An 18,201-nucleotide genomic window follows, 5' to 3' on the forward strand; every position below is an offset into this window, starting at 1 on the left:
CTGCCGTTAGTGTTGTCAAGAACATGGAGTAATGAGATCGCTATCATTACACTGCCACAGGAGATGGACTGGGACCAGCACTGTGAAAAACTTTGGGATCATTTCGTAAAGCAGAAAATGTGCCTAACTCACAACCTGCTGGTCCGTTACTTACAGTGTGCCCTGGAAATATCATGCATGTAAGCAGCAGGAAAGCCACACGAGACTGTTGATAGTGGCACTGTTGAGTATAGTCCCACCTAGAAACCCACCAGCTGTCATCAAAGGCAGGATGAATGCACAGGATACTCAAAAGCAATGAGAACACAGCAACATGGTAAATCTCATAAAAACATATTGTTGAAAGAAGTCAAACACATATCACATGAAGTTCAAAAACAGGCAGCACAAACTATTTTTAGGGACTGCTAAGTCACTTCAATTGTGTCAGACTCTTTGGGACCCACCAGGCTCCTCTGTCTATGGGATTCTCCGGGCAAAAACACTAGACTGTGTTGCCATGCCCTCCTCCAGGAGATCTTCCCGACCCAGGGATTGAACCCACATATGTTTCCTGTATTGGCAGGCAGGTTCTTTACCACGGAGTCATCAGGGAATACATGGTACAAAAATCAAAAGAATGATTAGTGAAGTGAAAGTCACTCAGTCGTGTCTGACTCTTGTGACCCCATGGACTGTAGCCCGCAAGGTTCCTCTGTCTATGGGATTCTCCAGGCAAGAATACTGAAGTGGGTTGCCATTTCCTTCTTCAGGGAATCTTCCACTGAAGTGGGTTGCCATTTCCTTCTTCAAGGAATCTTCCAGATCCAGGAATCGAACCCATGTCTTCTGCATTGTAGGCAGATACTTTACCGACTGAGCTAGGAGGGAAGCCCTAGAGAAGAAGACAATGATTAGTCCTATACTTAGACTGCCTCTGAGAAAAAAGAGTAAGGAAAAGAGAGAAGAAAGAAAACCCAGAGAAGCAAAACCACCTCTACTCTTCTGGCTCTGTGGAAAGTAATGCTCCGTGGGGAATAATCAACCAAGAATAAAAGATAACTGAATAAAGACCAAGCATATTCATGACCACCAATGTGAATACAAAGAAAAACCTCTACTTACACAACAAGTCAGAAATTCTTATACTGGGTAGAAAAAAAATCCACTCATGTGCTACTTGAGACTCACCTAAAACAAAGTAATATGAAGCAGTTGAAAATAAAAGATGGGCCGAAATACATTAAATATATGTAAGCAAAAATAGAAATGACAAGATTAATTTCTAAAGATGTAATCCAGGATAAAAGCTTTAAACAGAAAAAATAAAGTTATGGTGAAAAAAGATAAAAATTATAATGACTATGTGATAGCAAGGGATTCCCTAGTGGCTCAATAGTAAAGAATTCACCTGCAATGCAGGAGACGTGAGTTTGGTCCCTGGGTCAGGAAGATCCCCTGGAGAAGGAAATGACAACCCACTCCAGTATTCCTGCTAAGATAATTCCACAGACAGAGGAGCCTGGCAGGCTACAGTCCATGGGCCTGCAAGAGTTAGACGTGACTTAGAGACTAAACCGCCACCATCACCATGTAATATCATGACATCAAACACAAGTGATACATGAGAAACAGAAAAACCTCACTTGCAATGGGAGAGTCTTCTCCAGCTCTGCCTATCTTTGAGGGAGGGAACATCTATAAAAGTCAACCATAAACTAGACTACTAAGAAAATCACAGTTAACCTCCCTAAAAGCAGAACTATTCTGGGCCACAGCTTTAACCATAATGCAATGAACAAGGATTTAATAACAATTAAGTGAGATTAAACAAATGATTTAAAAATCGTAAAAATAAAGTTGGTTAACTTATTTCAAGGAAATAAAAACATTATATCAACTACTTAGAAAATACTAGTAATTAGAGCAATGCATTGAAAAAACTTACTTGAACTTGGGTATGTTCAAGGCAAATCCATAACTTTAAATGTATTTACTACTGAGTAACAAACAATGAAGGAAGTGGAGAACACCACTAGACCATTCAGGTATGACATAAATCAAATCCCTTGTGACTATATAGTGGAAGTGAGAAATAGCTTTAAGGGACTAGACCTGATAGATAGAGTGCCTGATGAACTATGGATGGAGGTACGTGACATTGTACAGGAGACGGGAATCAAGACCATCCCCAAGAAAAGGAAATGCAAAAAAGCAAAACGGCTGTCTGAGGAGGCCTTACAAATAGCTGTGAAATGCAGGGAAGCGAAAAGCAGAGGAGAAAAAGAAAGATATACCCATTTGAATGCAGAGTTCCAAAGAACAGCAAGGAGAGATAAGAAAGCCTTGCTCAGCGATCAATGCAAAGAAATACAGGAAAATAATAGAATGGGAAAGACTAGAGATCTCTTCAAGAAAATTAGAGATACCAAGGGAACATTTCGTGCAAATATGGGCTCTATAAAGGACGGAAATGGTATGGACCTACGGGAAGCAGAAGATATTAAGAAGAGGTGGCAAGAATACACAGAAGAACTGTACAAAAAAGATCTTCATGATCCAGATAATCACAATGGTGTGATCACTCACCTAGAGCCAGACATCCTGGAATGCGAAGTCAAGTGGGCCTTACGAAGAATCACTACGAACAAAGCTAGTGGAGGTGATGGAATTCCAGTTGAGCTATTTCAAATCCTGAAAGATGATGCTGTGAAAGTGCTGCACTCAATATGCCAGCAAATTTGGAAAACTCAGCAGTGGCCACAGGACTGGAAAAGGGCAGTTTTCATTCCAGTCCCTAAGAAAGGCAATGCCAAAAAATGCTCAAACTACCACACAATTGCACTCATCTCACACGCTAGTAAAGTAATGCTCAAAATTCTCCAAGCCAGGCTTCAGCAATACGTGAACCATGAACTTCCAGATGTTCAAGCTGGTTTTAGAAAAGGCAGAGGAACCAGAGATCAAATTGCCAACATCCATTGGATCATTGAAAAAGCAAGAGAGTTCCAGAAAAACATCTATTTCTGCTTTATTGACTATGCCAAAGCCTTTGACTGTGTGGGTCACAATAAACTGTGGAAAATTTTGAAAGAGATGGGAATACCAGACCACCTGACCTGCCTCTTGAGAAACCTGTATGCAGGTCAGGAAGCAACAGTTAGAACTGGACATGGAACAACAGACTGGTTCCAAATAGGAAAAGTAGTACATCAAGGCTGTATATTGTCACCTTGCTTATTTAACTTATATGCTGAGGACATCATGAGAAACGCTGGGCTGGAGGAAGCACAAGCTGGAATAAAGATTGCCAGAAGAAATATCGATAACCTCAGATGTGCAGATGACACCACCCTTATGGCAGAAAGTGAAGAAGAACTAAAGAGCCTCTTGATGAAAGTGAAAGAGGAGAGTGAAAATGTTGACTTCAAACTCAACATTCAGGAAACTAAGATCATGGTATCTGGTCCCATCACATCATGGCAAATAGATGGGGAAACAGTGGAAACAGTGAGAGAATTTATTTTCTTGGGCTCCAGAATCACTGGAGATGGTGACTGCAGCCATGAAATTAAAAGATGCTTGCTCCTGGGAAGAAAATTTATGACCAACCTAGACAGCATATTAAAAAGCAGAGACATTAGTTTGTCAGCAAAGGTCCATCTAGTCAAAGCTATGGTTTTTCCAGTAGTCGTGTATGGATGTGAGAGTTGGACCGTAAAAAAAGCTGAGCACTGAACAATTGATGCTTTTGAACTGTGGTGTTGGAGAAGACTTTTGAGAGTCCCTTGGACTGCAAGGAGATCCAACCAGTCCATCCTAAAGGAAATCATTTCTGAATATTCATTGGAAGGACTGATGCTAAAGCTGAAACTCCAATACTTTGGCCACCTGATGCAAAGAGCTGACTCATTTGAAAAGACCCTGATGCTGGGAAAGACTGAAGGCACGGGAGAAGGGGACGACAGAGGATGAGATGGTTGAATGGCATCACTGTCTCAATGGACATGAGTTTGAGTAAACTCCAGGAGTTGGTGATGGACAAGGAAGCCTAGTGTGCTGCAGTCCATGGGGTCGCAAAGAGTTGGACATGACTGAGCAGCTGAACTGAACAAAGAATGAAAATAAATGAATTAAATGTTTGAAGCAAGAAATTGTAGAATGTACAAAATAACCCCCAGGAAAATTTATAAGAAACACAAAATATAAAATTATATTCTAATCAATTATTACAGCAGAGTTAGGACTGAACTCTATGATCTGGATCTCTGTAAAAACAAATATTAAATGCAATAAAAGGTGTATTTTACACTGATAGTATATATTCCACCAAGATGGTATAGTAGGCATGAATCTTGTACTCCTAACAATACAGCTTTAAAAAATAAAGCTAGAATTGCAGAAGGAAATAGTCTTTGTTCCCAAATGTGGGTGTCCCTGTCTATACATATGTTTTTATAGATGTCATCTTTTTCACATATAAATTCTTTATCAGGTAAAACTTTTTTAATGCATAATATGAAAAATAATAAAACAATCTCTAAGTTTCCCCTAAGTTGTAGAATTTTTTAGTATTATCAATACTCCCATTGATTATTTAAAAATAATAAATGTTCTTTACCTTCCAAAAAAGAAATAGTCTTAATTCTCAGAAATCAACAGATTTATAGATATAAACTATCTGAAGTGTTGAGAGGATTTGAATAACACAATCAACAAACCTGATGCAATCACTTATAGCTAGAACTCTGTTTCAAAACACACACTTTTATTTCACACACACATGAAATATTCAATAAAAATTACCAAATACTAGGCACAAAGAAAACCTCAGTAAATTCTCCTATCCCTCTCCCAAACTATCTGTCAGGAGATTAAACAACACACAGATAGAACTCTTGGGTTAAGTAAGAAATACAGTGTGAAATTAAAAAGTAATATAGAAATGACAAAGAAACGAATGACAATGAGGTCAAATGTCAAATGAGGCCAAAGTGAGACTCACAGGAAATTTTATGGAATTAACTGAAAATATCAGAAACCAAAAATAATGAATGAATTAAGCATACTACTCAAGAAGTCAGAAAAAGAACAATAAAATAAAGCCCCCCAAGGGGGAACACTGGACTACTAAAGCTAAAAGAATTTTCATGAAATAAACAAAAAGAAGGGTATTTGATCACTAAAATCAAAAGGCAGTTTGTACCATTTAGGAGTTCCCAAGTAAAACGTTCACTTAAACAGGCTTGAAATTTCTGTCTCCTCGCTTCAGTGATGGCAACTTCATTGTGAGTCAGTCCCCTTATTGAAAAATGGTGGCCAGCATCCTTCTGCTTCATCATCCACATTGAGAGAGAGGGTGTATTTCTCTCCTCTCAGGTCTCAGTTCAGTCACTCAGTCGTGTCTTTTTGTGACCCCATAGACTGCAGGATGCTGGGCCTCCCTGTCCATCACCAACTCCTGGAGTTTACTCAAGCTCATGTCCACTGAGTCTGTGATGCCATCCAACCATCTCATCCTCTGTCATCCCCTTTTCCTCCCGCCTTCAATCTTTCCCAGCATCAGGGTCTTTTCAAATCAGTCAGTTCTTCACATCAGGTGGCCAAAGTATTGGGGTTTCAGCTTCAGCATCAGTCCTTTCAATGAATATTCAGAAATGATTTCCTTTAGGATGGACTGGTTGGATCTCCTTGCAGTCCAAGGGACTCTCAAGAGTCTTCTCCAACACCATAGTTCGAAACCATCAATTCTTCTGCACTCAGCTTTCTTTACGGTCCAACTCTCACATCCATACATGACCACTGGAAAAACCATAGTTTTGACTAGACTGACCTTTGTTGGCAAAGTAATGTCTCTGCTTTTTAATATGCTAAGTTGGTCATAACTTTTCTTCCCAGGAGCAAGCGTCTTTTAATTTCATGGCTGCAGTCACCATCTGCAGTGATTTTGGAGTCCAAAAAAATAAAGTCTGTCACTGTTTCCACTGTTTCCCCATCTATTTGCCATGAAGTAATGGGACCATATCTTATGCTAACTGGGATAACCCACCTGGGGTCAGGTGGCCGAGCACTGGCTATGCTAATTAGATCAAGCCAATGGGCCACCCAGCTTTGGAGCTGGGAGTGTGAGAGCTTCTCCCTGAAGATGATGAGCAACATGGCAGAGAGTGTGAGCTGCTGTCTGGATCTGTAGTAACATGAAGGAAGGATGGCTATCATAAAGCTAACCAGTAATACTACATCAGGTTTTGTGGGAAATACCTATGAAATAGACAAAAATTTGGTAAATCTAATCTTTAATAATTAAGAAAAGTGACAGAGTACACCTGTACGTAACAATTAAAAATAGGAAAGGAGCCATAGGTTCAAATTTTACTTATCAGTTTGAAATATTAAAATTTAAGCTAAATTGCTTTTTTCTTTTTTACTAAAATTAATGCAAAAAGAGGTGGGAAACCCAACTAAGCCAATAACTATGAAAGGTTTTTTTTAACACTCAAAGATCTACCCCATAAAAAAGGCATCAGGCCCAGTGAATTTTATGTTTACTATCTATCAAATGTAAGGAACAGATAATGCTGGTGTTATACAAACTGTTGTAGGGCACAGGAAGATACTAGAAAACTCCTCAACATGTTTAAGAGGCCAGTATAGTAATGATACCAAGAGTGGAACAAAAAAGAAAACTGTAGGCCAGTCCAACACTGGAACAAAAATTCTAAACAAAATGGTAGAAAAATGAATCCAGAGAATATTATAAATTTACCTAAGCAATCTGGTGGAAATCTAGTAACGTATTTCATTATGTGAACAAATTTAATAAAAATTATATCTTAAAAGCTCACAACTGTGTCACCAGGGCCCAAAACAGTGCCTCACACAGAGGAAAGTCCCAATAAGTATCTATGAAATGAATAGAAGAAGAATTCAGCACATATACTCCCACCATTATTGCTACTAATTCATATTGCACTAGAGTCTCCTGCAATGAGATAGCAAAAGAAATAAATGGCGTGAATTTCAAAACAGACAAGAGGTAGCTGTGACCATTTTAATTTGATTACCCCAAAATAAGCCAAGAGAATCACTGAAAAACCACTGAATTAAATACACAGTTTTGCAAGATGACCAGGAATCAAGATCATTATGCTTTTACTCCATCAACAGCTTTAAAATACCTAATAAATGGAGTTTTATAAATGTAGTGGAAAAGATACCATTCCTAAAAAACATAATCAAAACTTGTAAACTACTCAGAAATAAACTCAGTTTTTTTCCAGACATCCCTGAATAGAAGAGCTGAATGAATGGAAGCATATACTACATTTCTGGCTAGGAACTCAATTCTGTAAAAATGACAATCTTCCTCAAGTTATTCTGTGTATTTAATTTTAATTCAAATGCCAATATTTTTAATGAAAAATATTAAAGAAAAAATTTAATGAAAACTGACAGATTATAAAGTTTATAAGGCAAACTTGGTAGATTAAGCTGTTTTTTTTAAAGAAGAGAGCTTTTGCTACCATTTAACTAAGCATAACATGAAGCTGGTTGAAACAGTACAGCATTAGCCCAGGGACAGACAGATTAGTGGGAAATAACAGAGATTTCAAAAAAATCTACCCACAAATATATTGGAATTTTGTTATTATAAATGTGGACATTCAATTCAGCAGGAAAAGGATGGACTCTACAGTAAATAGTGTGAGAGGCTGACCTCACACTATACATAAATTTCAAATGGATTACAGTTACACATGAAAAACAAATTTATCAAAATATTAAATATGTGAATACAGCTTTATAATCTGAAGGTGGAATAGGCCAAGTTAAGCAAGCGCCAAAATTCATAAAGAAAATAAAGACTGACTGACTTCATTCAATAATAATTTTTGAAGTCTTTACAGGAGGATTACCCTTCTATTCTACATATTTCTAAAAGATGAGTGGCAACAACTGGGGAAAATATTTGTAAAGTAATCGACAAAAACTTAATATTCAGGACTTTCCTGGTGGTACAGTGGATAAGAATCAGCCTGCCAAAGCAGGAGACACAGGTTCAGTCCCTGGTTTGGGAAGATTCCATATGCCACAGAGCAAGTATGCCTGAGCACACAGCTACTGAAGCCCATGCGCCTAGCGCCTGCGCTCTTCACCAGGGAAACCACTGCGAGAGAAGCCTGTGACCACAACCAAGAGTAGCCCCTGCTCATCTAAGCTAGAGAAAGCCTGTGCACAGCAATGAAGACCCAGCACAATCGTAAATGAGTTTTTAAAAAGCTAAATATTCAGAGTCGACTCACTGGAAAAGACCCTGATGCTGGGAAAGATTGAGGGCAAGAGGAGAAGGGGGTGACAGAGGATGAGACGGCTGGACCGCATCACCAACTCAATGGACATGAGTTGGAGCAAGCTCCATGAGATAGTGAAGAACAGGGAAGCCTGGCAGACTGCAGTCCATGAGGTAGCAAAGAGTCAGATATGACTTAGCAACTGAACAACAACAAAAAATATTTAGAAAAGAGAAAGACCTTCCATGAGAAAAAGATAAACAATTACTAAAATAGGCATATGAGCAAAGGTTTTATTAGGGGAAAGATATGCCTTTTTTTCAATAAACACATGAAAAGATATTCTTCCAATCAAGGAAATGCAAATTAAAACAGCAATGATATAACTTTCTACCACTGGATAGGCAAAATTTTTGAAGATTAATAATATCCATTTTTTAGTAAAAAAGAAGAAACATTCGTTCTTGTATACCATAGGTATAAATGTACACTGGTTCAGCTTTGGGAGGAGTAAATTATACCAACAGTGCTCATCCAAAGTTCCTACGTTTGCGTTTCCTTTGATGGGCCTCCCCTGAGTACACTCCTAGGAAGACGTTGCAGACATGCTGCAGTGTGTCCCCCAACTCCACCCCAAGTGTGCAGGAACGCATTCATGGCAACACTGCTGCAAGGCAGGCAAGTTCAGAAACTGCCTAAACCCTGGTGCTGGTTAAAGGACACACACACATTCACATGGTACACGTGACATGATGTAAAATTATGAACAGCTCTAGGTATTGACATAGAAAGGTTTTCAAGGCATATAGTTTTTTTAATGTAGGTTATTAATAATATATATATATGAGTCTAATTGCTTAAAAAATCATTGATATATTTAAGGATGCTAACAATGACTACTTTTGAGGAGGGGAGCAGCATTACTGGTGGGGGGTTAATGAGCAAGGGGGAATCTTTATGTGTATTTCTGAATTTTTTTGGTAAATCACAACAAAAATCCAAATATTGCCTTTAATTATTTTTAATTTTTAAAAAATATAGGATCAGGACTTTTGTAATCATTTTTTTATATGCCAGTTATAAAAAAAAGAAAGCTGATTTTGGAGCACGATAGGTCCTTCCTACTGCCACCTATAGCGCGTGTCTCAGTTGCTCCCCTCACGCCCACTTTCCAGTTGAGAAAACTGATGCCTCAGGCCCAAGCCCTTTCCCAAAGCCGCAGCACAAGTGGCTTAGCAAAAACAACAGTCTCCACTCTGGGAAGCCTCCTGAGAATTAATTCCAGGAGGCCTTGCCCACCCACCGATCCCCAATCCCCAGGGCCACCCAGAAAAGAGAACAGAGTCAGCTTATGTTTTCACAAATTTAATCCCCGCTATCCTGATCCCCAATTCCAGAGCGCTTCTAGGCCACACTTCCTTTCTCCTGGTCACTCAAGGCTTAGTCATCCACCACTTCCCTCCCCACTAGGAGGCCAAAACTGGTCTCAGTCCCAGGGGCCACTTTTTCCCCATCTTGACTCTTGTTGAATACAGACGCATGACCTTGATCTAATCTTGATCTGGCCTCATTCAGCAAAGGCAAAGCATGGAGAAGGGAGAGCGAAGATCAGGGGCCCATCTGGGGCTGCAGCAGCCAGAACAGGAGTAGGAGCCAGGCAGAAGTGCAGGGAACTGAGAGAATCCCATTGCTTATTTGCTTCTTGATCCATCTGCTGTATTTGGTGATACGGGTATACACGCCCGGATTACGTACTTTGGCGCAGGCCTTTTCCCAGGACAACACCCCAGCAAGAATCCATCTGCCCTCGACTTCACAAGCCAATGGACCCCCAGAATCCCCCTAGGCAAAGAGAAAGGAGTGATGGAGGCTCCCGGCCCAGCTGGGGCCCAAGGGACTGGGGGACCCAGAATGCCCACCCTCTGAGTTCTGCTTGGAAGCTTGTTTCAATCCTTGAGGATCTCACTACCTGGAATCTTCCTTCACTCCTCAGTTGAGGACCCCATCCCAGAATATCAGGCAAAAATCAAAGTCACGGGGAAGGAAGATGGGAGAAGGGCTCTGCCTGATGATGATGACAAAGAGGGAGGCCAAGCAAACCCCTCCCTGGGGAACTGCCCCCCTATCTGGAGTCATCCCAACCGAAGGACAGCTGCCAGAACTTCCCAGAAACTCACAGAGCACAAGTCTTCTCTGTAATTGGTGGCACAAATCATATCCCCCAGCACAAGGGGGACAACGCGGGGGATGTGGGACTTCTTGCGGTAAATCTGGTCACACTTCTTGTTGTCCATGATAAACACCTCGGCTTCCTGCAGCTCTGAGGCCAGCGTGGAGTTGGCTGTGGAGGAGTCCAGTGTGGTGAGAACTGACTCCTCACTCCACTCAACCCTGCCTCTCCCCAGGGTTTGTCCCTCCAGCATCAAGACTCGGCCACAGCCCTTCACGTCTCCAGGCCCTCCTTCACTTGTCCCTTCCCCTGCGGTGTGGACCATGTCTGACAAGCACCTAACTCTCTAAGGCTCTACTCCAAAACCCTTTTCTCTGGGAATCTTTTGCTTTTGAACCAAGCAGGATACAATACAAGTTTCAGTGCAACTACTCTGAAATTGAGACCCCTACACCACGCTGCTTCTCTCCAGCCTCTGAGCTTTGTACTGGCTGCGCCCTCTCCACCTGATTGACACTCACTCCTCCTTCTGGCACCTCAGGCAGACCCTCTGCCCAGAGCTCATCCCAGACTCCTCCTCACTTACTCTCATGATCACCTGATAAAGTCTCTGCCTCTTTCCTTGAGTCTGTGCCCCTACCCACACTCCAGTTATGAGTTCCCAAGAGGCAGGACATACATCCTCAGTGCCAAGGGTCTGGCATGTGGCAGATGCCTGAACATTGACATTTGTCAGGTAAACGAATAAGTGAATGAATTTATGAATCCCTAACTCTAAGCTTCTGAAAGAAGCAAATGATCAGGCTTTCCTAGGTCTAAATGAAGGGCCCACAGCAAGTGCAATGGTGTCAACCATGGCAACAGTTCTCATGTGAGGAGCAATCCTAACACATCCAAAGAACCAGGGGTCATAGGTAACAGCTTCGAGAAGCACCATGAAGGAGCTCAGCAGGCAAGACCCGAACAGAATGGAGTGTACCCTCTGGGGTGCCATACCTCACCCCCAACCCCTTCCTCCTTACCTGAGAAGCGCTGTTTAACCTGGCCCCAGCCAGTTACCCAGCACTGTGTCCCAACCTTCAGGCTGTAATTGGGCTCTGGAAGGCAGATGGGCTGCACATACTTGCTGATGATGACAGGATTGTAAAGTTGGAGAAGGGCCACATCACCCATGATGAAGGTCCGGCCCCAGTACTTGGGGTGCATAATGATGTCCCTCACAGGGATCAAGAGGGTTCTTGTGGAGTTCGGGGGCTTCAGCTTGGAGGTGCCAAGAATCACTGAATACTCTTTTGTGCTACAGGAGACACAGAGCCCCATCTGGTGGATCTCAGGTTCTCAAGCAACACTATGCTCCTACCTCCACCAAGGATGCCCCCATTAATAGAAGTCCTGCCTGAGTGACTCTCTCCTATTGTGGAAATCCCTTCCTGCTCCCTCAACCTCCTATATCCCCACACTATTTCACAGAGGAAACAAGGAGTCTAGGCTGGGTCCTTTACAGTCTTGGGTCTCCAGAGGCCATACTCACCCTTGGATGCAGTGGGCAGCAGTCACCACCCATTTGAGGTCAATGAGGGCCCCTCCACACACGTGCTCATTTCCCACTCGGAGGCTCACTTCCCAGGGCCAATGGCGAGACAGGTCCAAATTCTTCGGCCACCAAGGTTGGCCACAAGCTTCAGGAACAGTGTGCCAGGGAGATACAGTGGCCACACAGAGGAGGCTAAGGATGACTAAGACCAAGATGCCCCCAGGGGAACTTGCACAAGGCTGTAAACTCGGGGACTTGCTTCCATTTCAAAGAAGGGGAAACTAAGCGTGAGAGAAGAGCAGCGGCCTGCCCGAAGGCACTGAGCTGGACAGAAGATGACAATAACAGAGATAAAAAGCATCAAGACAGAGACGTGACAGGAGGAGAGGGATACTGAGACACACAGGGAGCGAAAAGCACAGAACTTCAAAACTAGGGAGAAGCATAGAAGGAGCCCCAAGACAGGAAATGTATTTTCTTATGTTCTCAGGCCATGTTCCTAAAAGGTTTTCTGCATCTCTTAAATGCAAAAGGCCTCTGTCCCCATACTACTCAGAGTCAAGAAAATCTCCAGACTTCTATGTCAGAAATCTTTACACAGACGATTCAAGAAAAAGCCCCAGCATGGAGCCAACAGAGGCCTCCCACTCACAGCTTACACACTGTTAGTTTGCAAGTAGTTTCAACAATCAAGTTGTATGACTGTATGAATGTGAAGATACATGCAGAATTGTAAATAAAATATTAGCCGATATTATATTTTTTAAAATAATGAACCATGATCATGTAGAGACTGTCCCAGGGCACAAGGGTAGTCCACAGGGGAAGCACTCTTGGGGTATTCTCCACATACACAGTTCTTTTTCTCTAAGGAAAAATCATGCGCTTTTCTTAACAGATATAGAAAAGGGCATTTCAAAAATTCAACACAGCTTTATGACCAAAAACAAAACAAACTCTTACTTTAGCAGTAAGAAAATCTACAGGAAACATTATACAACATTAAAGAACAAACCAAATAAATTATACTTTCAGAAGCCAGGAGTAATGATACTTTGTGGGAGGAGGGCAAAGGAAGTAACTGGGACGACAGAAGGGAGCTTCTGGGTGCTGGTACCACTCTACTTTCTGACTGGGTGGAGACTTCACAGATGCATTCACTGTCTGATAATTTCATGAGCTGGGCACAAGATTTGTGCACTTTTTGCAGGCGTGTATATAATACTTCAATAGCTGATTTGTAAAATCAGTAACATTTCTCTACCCCAACCGACCTGAATATAGCACAACTATATTCAAAATAAGATACATTTTATAGCTAAAAATTATAAAATACCCTGGAATTCAAGTATTCAACACTAAGCAAGATGTCTGTGGTAATATATTTCAAACTCTAATAAAGGACACTGAAAATGACTGGAATAAATGGAGAAAGACCCATTGTTTTAAAATAGAATAAATATTTCAGATGCAATTCTTCCCAAAATTAATCTGTAAAGTCACTTTCCCATTTCAAATTTTTAAGAAATTTGATAAACTTACTTTAAAATTGAAATAGAAAAACAAAGGTCCATAAGGTAGAGCAAAGAAGGGATACTTGTCCTAGCAGATACTAAGGCGCACAACAAAGCCATAGTAACGAAAACTGGTACTGACAAGCACAGACCAGAGGACCCCAAAAAAGGAACAGAGAACTTGAAATTGTTCCTCAGAATACAGGAACTTAATGTAAATAAAGGAGCTACCACAATCTGAGTAAATGATGGACTGTTGAGCAGATGGTTAAGGAAAACTGGCTCATTATAAAATAAGTAAGAAAAACAAAACTCAGTTCTTCTCTAGTAGTACTTGAAGACCTTGAAGGTAAAACTGTAAGGTTAACAGCCAAACATGTGACATGGGATGGAAAAGGACTCTTTAAACAAACCACAACCCATAAAGGCATTAAACTGATTAACATGAGTACATAAAAATCAAGGATTTTTGACCCCAGGAACAAGGTTAACAGACAGATGACAGATTAGCAGGTAATATCTGCAATGTCTAAAATCAATGCTTTTGTTAGGAATATACAAGGAACTCCAGGAAATCAAGAAAAAAGAACAACAGACTATGTACAAAGTGATAAGGACAATCAATTTATCAGAAGAGGAAATTCAAGAGGCCGAAAGCACAATGAGACATGCTCATTAGTATTGAGAAAAATCTCAATTAAACTAAAGAGTCAGTTTTTTAATCTGTTAGATAGGCAGAAGCTGGATAAAGCCAAGGGGTGGGAGGTCTGTAACAATATATACACCTTCACAAATTGCTGGTAGGAATGCAGAGGGCTGACTCAATTAGAATATGGACAGTAGATAAAAATATGGTATCAATGTACATTTTTGAAATTTATAGGTTGTACTGTGATTACCTAAGAGAATATCCTTAGAAAATACACATCAGAGTATTCAGGGATAAAGAGTTGCATGCTACTCTCAACTGATTCTGAAAAAAATTATGTATATGTGTGTGTTCCTTGTACTATTTTCAGTCTTTTGTATGTTTAAAATTATTTCCAAGGAAAATATTTTTTAAATGGAGCTAAATGAAAAGAGGAGGAAACAGAAAGAGATCTAGAGCACATACTGTTTATGTAAGTTAAAAATACATGCACACAAAACCACAATATGTAATTATACCAAAACACAGATATGCATTGAACATACAAGAAAGGTTGGGAGGAGAGTGAAGAGAAGGAATAGGGGTAGGGCAAAGATATAAGAAGAAATAACTAACCAAACAATCCACAATAAATCAGGGTGCACCTGTTAGAATGGAAACCTATGAACAAACAGGAGCAACACAACCCTCCACCCTTAAAAGTCTAAGGAAAAAGACAGGAAGAACCCAGAAGAGCCAGGCTCTGCAGACACTTCCATAAGGCCCAAGAGGCTCCATTTGCAAATGAACAGTTCAGAGCTCAAAAGGTTTCTTCCTGGGCATGTTCCCTGATGGGATACAGCCTGGGTTGAACTTGAAGAGGCTCTGCATTCTCACAGGAGGCCAAGATATGCTTTCACTGTGCACTGTTGAGTCTGTACTTCCTGGCAGGCACAGGCTGTTCTTTAGAAAGCAGGCCATTTACACTGAATTTCTGCTTGCTATAGACCCAGAAACACTATCTCTGTGACCCTCTTCAGAATATACCCTCCCAGGATCCAAGGTTTTCTTGAGGCAGGGTCTTACCCTACCTACCTGGTTTGGTGCTGTCTCCTTTGTAACCTGGAGGAGAAACGGGGAACAGAGATGAAATAAGAGGTTGTAACAGGATGACAATGAAGAAGTACATTTTTCATTAGTTCATTCAATCCTTCACCAATTATTTCCTTATCTCCCACTCTGTTCCCAGCCCTGGAGCCCAAGGCCAAGGAGCTGGGGGTTCTATCAAGGGACAGAGGTGTATCGACAGACACATCCTGTATGTGCTCTTGAGGAGCAGGTTGTCCAGCAGAGAAGTCACAAGTAAACACACAGTCACTCATGTGAGATCAATGTGGGGACAAGGCTCCAGGTGTCAGGTAAGCCCAGAAGAAGACAGAGAGGATTCTGGAAAGAGGGGTTATTGTGCCAGATCTTAAAGATGAGAGAGTAAAACAGAAATGAAAAGTGACAATGACATTCTTTATGAAAGAAACATCATGGTGTAAGCTAGAGACTCTAGAGGATAAAGGACAAAGCCTGTGATGGCAAGAAATGACACCAGGGAAGACAGTCAGGAATCAATCAGAAGTGCATTCCTAAGTCAGGCCAAGAAGCCTGGGTGAGACTCTGGGAGGAGGGAGGCCAGTGGAGGTGTGACATGGTCAGGCTTGTATTGTGAAGGCAGTATGCAGATTAGATAGGAAGGTGAAAAGGATGAACGCAGTAAGATTTCACCAAAGACTTGGCAGAAGCCAGGCTATAAATGAGGGCTGAACGAAGTGGCAGTGGCAAAAGACTTGATGAGCTGGATGTGGGACTAAGGAAGATAGCTGAGTCTAGGGAAAACTCCCTAATTTCTGATTTTAGAGAAAAATGACTACTATCCACTGAGTAAGAGGACAGAATAAGAGAACCTAGTTTATCGGAAGAAAAGGATCTCAACTTTGGAACCCAAGGAGCTGCGATGGCTCTAGGTCATTCAAGAACAGACGCCCAGTATGTTGCTGTGCATCCAGCATATTGTTTCGTGAGGGAGCATCACATAAATGGCAGCTGCAGCTCAATACCCAGGGCAAATGAGTTCACTCAGGGAGCAGTGAAGAGGGAACCCAGACAAGACTTCTGGGAACACCAATTAGTCAGGGATGACCGAACATGGGGGGCCTGGGAGGAACACAGAAGAGCATGGGAGTCACTCTGAGGTAGAGGAGAATCAGGAGGCACGGCCTGAGAGAAGCGGAGGGATTAGAGAATATCAAAGAGGGAGGAGTGGAAAGGTCAGGGATGACAGGGCAAAGACATGCCAGGAACGCGCTAAGGATTAAGTGAGAAATGAGGAAGCACCGAAGGAAAGATGAAGTGAAAACTTACTGCGAGAAATCTGGCAGTGAGGGGATGACACGGTAAATAGAAAGGGAGAGGATACAGATCTACGAGAGCAGACGGAGGGCCCAGAGTCCAGAGCAGGGGTGAGCAGGCTGACCTTGAACAGGAGGCCTGGCTCTGATTCCTAAAGAAAGGGTAACAATCAGGTTTGGAGGGGCCGCAGGGGCTGAGGGAGTCAAGGGAGACAGCACCTGAGGGCCTGAGTTTCCTGAGGGAAGGAAGCCACTGCTAGTAAGGCACTCTCCGAAGAACAGAGGCTCTGAGAAGAAAGTGAAGTTGACCACACTGGTTTAAGTGTGGGGAGACCATGGGCTTATCCCCCACAGCAGGGGGGACTACCCTCGCACCACAAGGCCTCAGGAGGCTGTAGGGCTGGCGGGCCTAAGGGTAGCCGCAGAGAGGGCGGGAGTTTGCGAGCCCTGGAACAAGGGAACCGCCCTGAGACAGGCCCGAAGGCTCCGTAGACAAGGGGCTCCGGGCTGGCGGGCGGCGCAGGGCCCATCCCGGCCTCTCCCGCGGGTTGGAGGGCAGCGTCGGGGGAGGACGACCCGGAGCGGGAGCGGCGCGGAACAGACACCGCCCTCACCCGAGTTCAGCAGCAGCAGTACCAGCAGCAGGAAGCTGCGGCTCAGGCCTAACGGCCTCGAGGCTGCAAGCCCTGCGCTAAGGCGGGACAGCGAGGCGGCCATAGGCCCCTGAGGCGGCCTCTAGCGGCAGCAGCGGCGGCGCGCGTGAACCCCGGACGCCGCGACGACTTCACCCGCACTTGACGCACATGACGGAGCTTCAGACACGTGACGGCCCGTCCAGCACGTGATGACGTCGATGACGCGCGATGGTGCACCTGGAATCATGAACGCTTAGCAACACGTAGGCCCACCTCCTGCAGGCTCCGTGAAGATGCCTCTAGTTGCCTCTTCAGTGGCCGGTGCCATGGAAGTACACCCAAGTGCCTTAAGTTGGTGACTGTACCCCCAGACCTGGCCAGTGAAGGCACATCCAAATCCTCAGACTGGTGTTGGCGACATGTCGTCCAGCCTCTGATCACAACCTTGTTTCCCTTGCATTGAAGAGTTTCTCAGTTTATGTTGTTTTGAGACTCTGGAAAGATGTAGAAAGTACCAGAAAAGAACACTAAGGCTAGGGAATCAGGCAAGATGTCCTTATAAAAGTGACATTTAAGCTGGACCTAAGACTTGAACAAGAGATCTTGGGGGAGACCTCAGAAAGGCGTTTATACACTTTCACAAACCACCAGTGGGATGGTAGAAACAAAGAAATGGTGGCAGATATGAAACCTTGGGCTTTCACAGGATGATTTGTAGAAGAATGCTGTTTGGGGATCTGTTTGGTGTATCCCGGATTGGGAGATGACAACCAAGATTCCTGCTGCTTCTGTCAAGTGTGGGGGACCCAACTCTGGGAACCACATTCTGCACCCTAGCATCTGCAGTAGTCCAGAATATGAGTTCCACTAATAGGAGGTGAGGGGAGGTGACATGTGCCACTTCGATGCAAAGGCAGTAGAGAGAAGATTGACTTCTCTACTGTGTTGATGCAGAGCAATGGCTCTCAAAGTGTGGTCCACAGAGCAGCAGGAGCAGCACCTGGGAACTTGAGATGTACATTCTTAAGACCCACCCAAACCTACAGGATGT

General features: G+C 42.8%; 1 protein-coding gene across 1 annotated transcript; it reads right to left on the minus strand.

Moving 5' to 3' along the window:
- Positions 1-9,629: 9,629 nt before the first annotated feature.
- LOC113880974 (serine protease 45) lies at positions 9,630-17,295 on the minus strand. Its single transcript, XM_027523685.1, has 6 exons — positions 17,130-17,295; positions 15,212-15,238; positions 11,972-12,119; positions 11,463-11,737; positions 10,448-10,611; positions 9,630-10,112 (listed from the first exon to the last, which is right to left on the minus strand). The coding sequence occupies exons 1-6, from the start codon at positions 17,230-17,232 to the stop codon at positions 9,879-9,881; spliced, it is 951 nt and encodes a 316-aa protein (XP_027379486.1). The 5' UTR covers positions 17,233-17,295; the 3' UTR covers positions 9,630-9,878.
- Positions 17,296-18,201: the final 906 nt, after the last annotated feature.

The sequence above is a fragment of the Bos indicus x Bos taurus genome, chromosome 22 (assembly GCF_003369695.1).
Source record: "Bos indicus x Bos taurus breed Angus x Brahman F1 hybrid chromosome 22, Bos_hybrid_MaternalHap_v2.0, whole genome shotgun sequence".
Classification (NCBI taxonomy): domain Eukaryota; kingdom Metazoa; phylum Chordata; class Mammalia; order Artiodactyla; family Bovidae; genus Bos; species Bos indicus x Bos taurus.

Bases quoted from the DNA above. Each gene is read 5' to 3' on its own strand.
- LOC113880974 (XM_027523685.1), bottom strand. From the start codon at position 17,232: ATGGCCGCCTCGCTGTCCCGCCTTAGCGCAGGGCTTGCAGCCTCGAGG. The intron at 15,239-17,129 runs GTGAGGGCGGTG...TTTCTCCTCCAG, and splicing joins ACTGCTGCTGCTGAACTCGG to GTTACAAAGGAGACAGCACC. The intron at 10,612-11,462 runs GTAAGGAGGAAG...ACTCCTCCACAG, and splicing joins GGTTAAACAGCGCTTCTCAG to CCAACTCCACGCTGGCCTCA.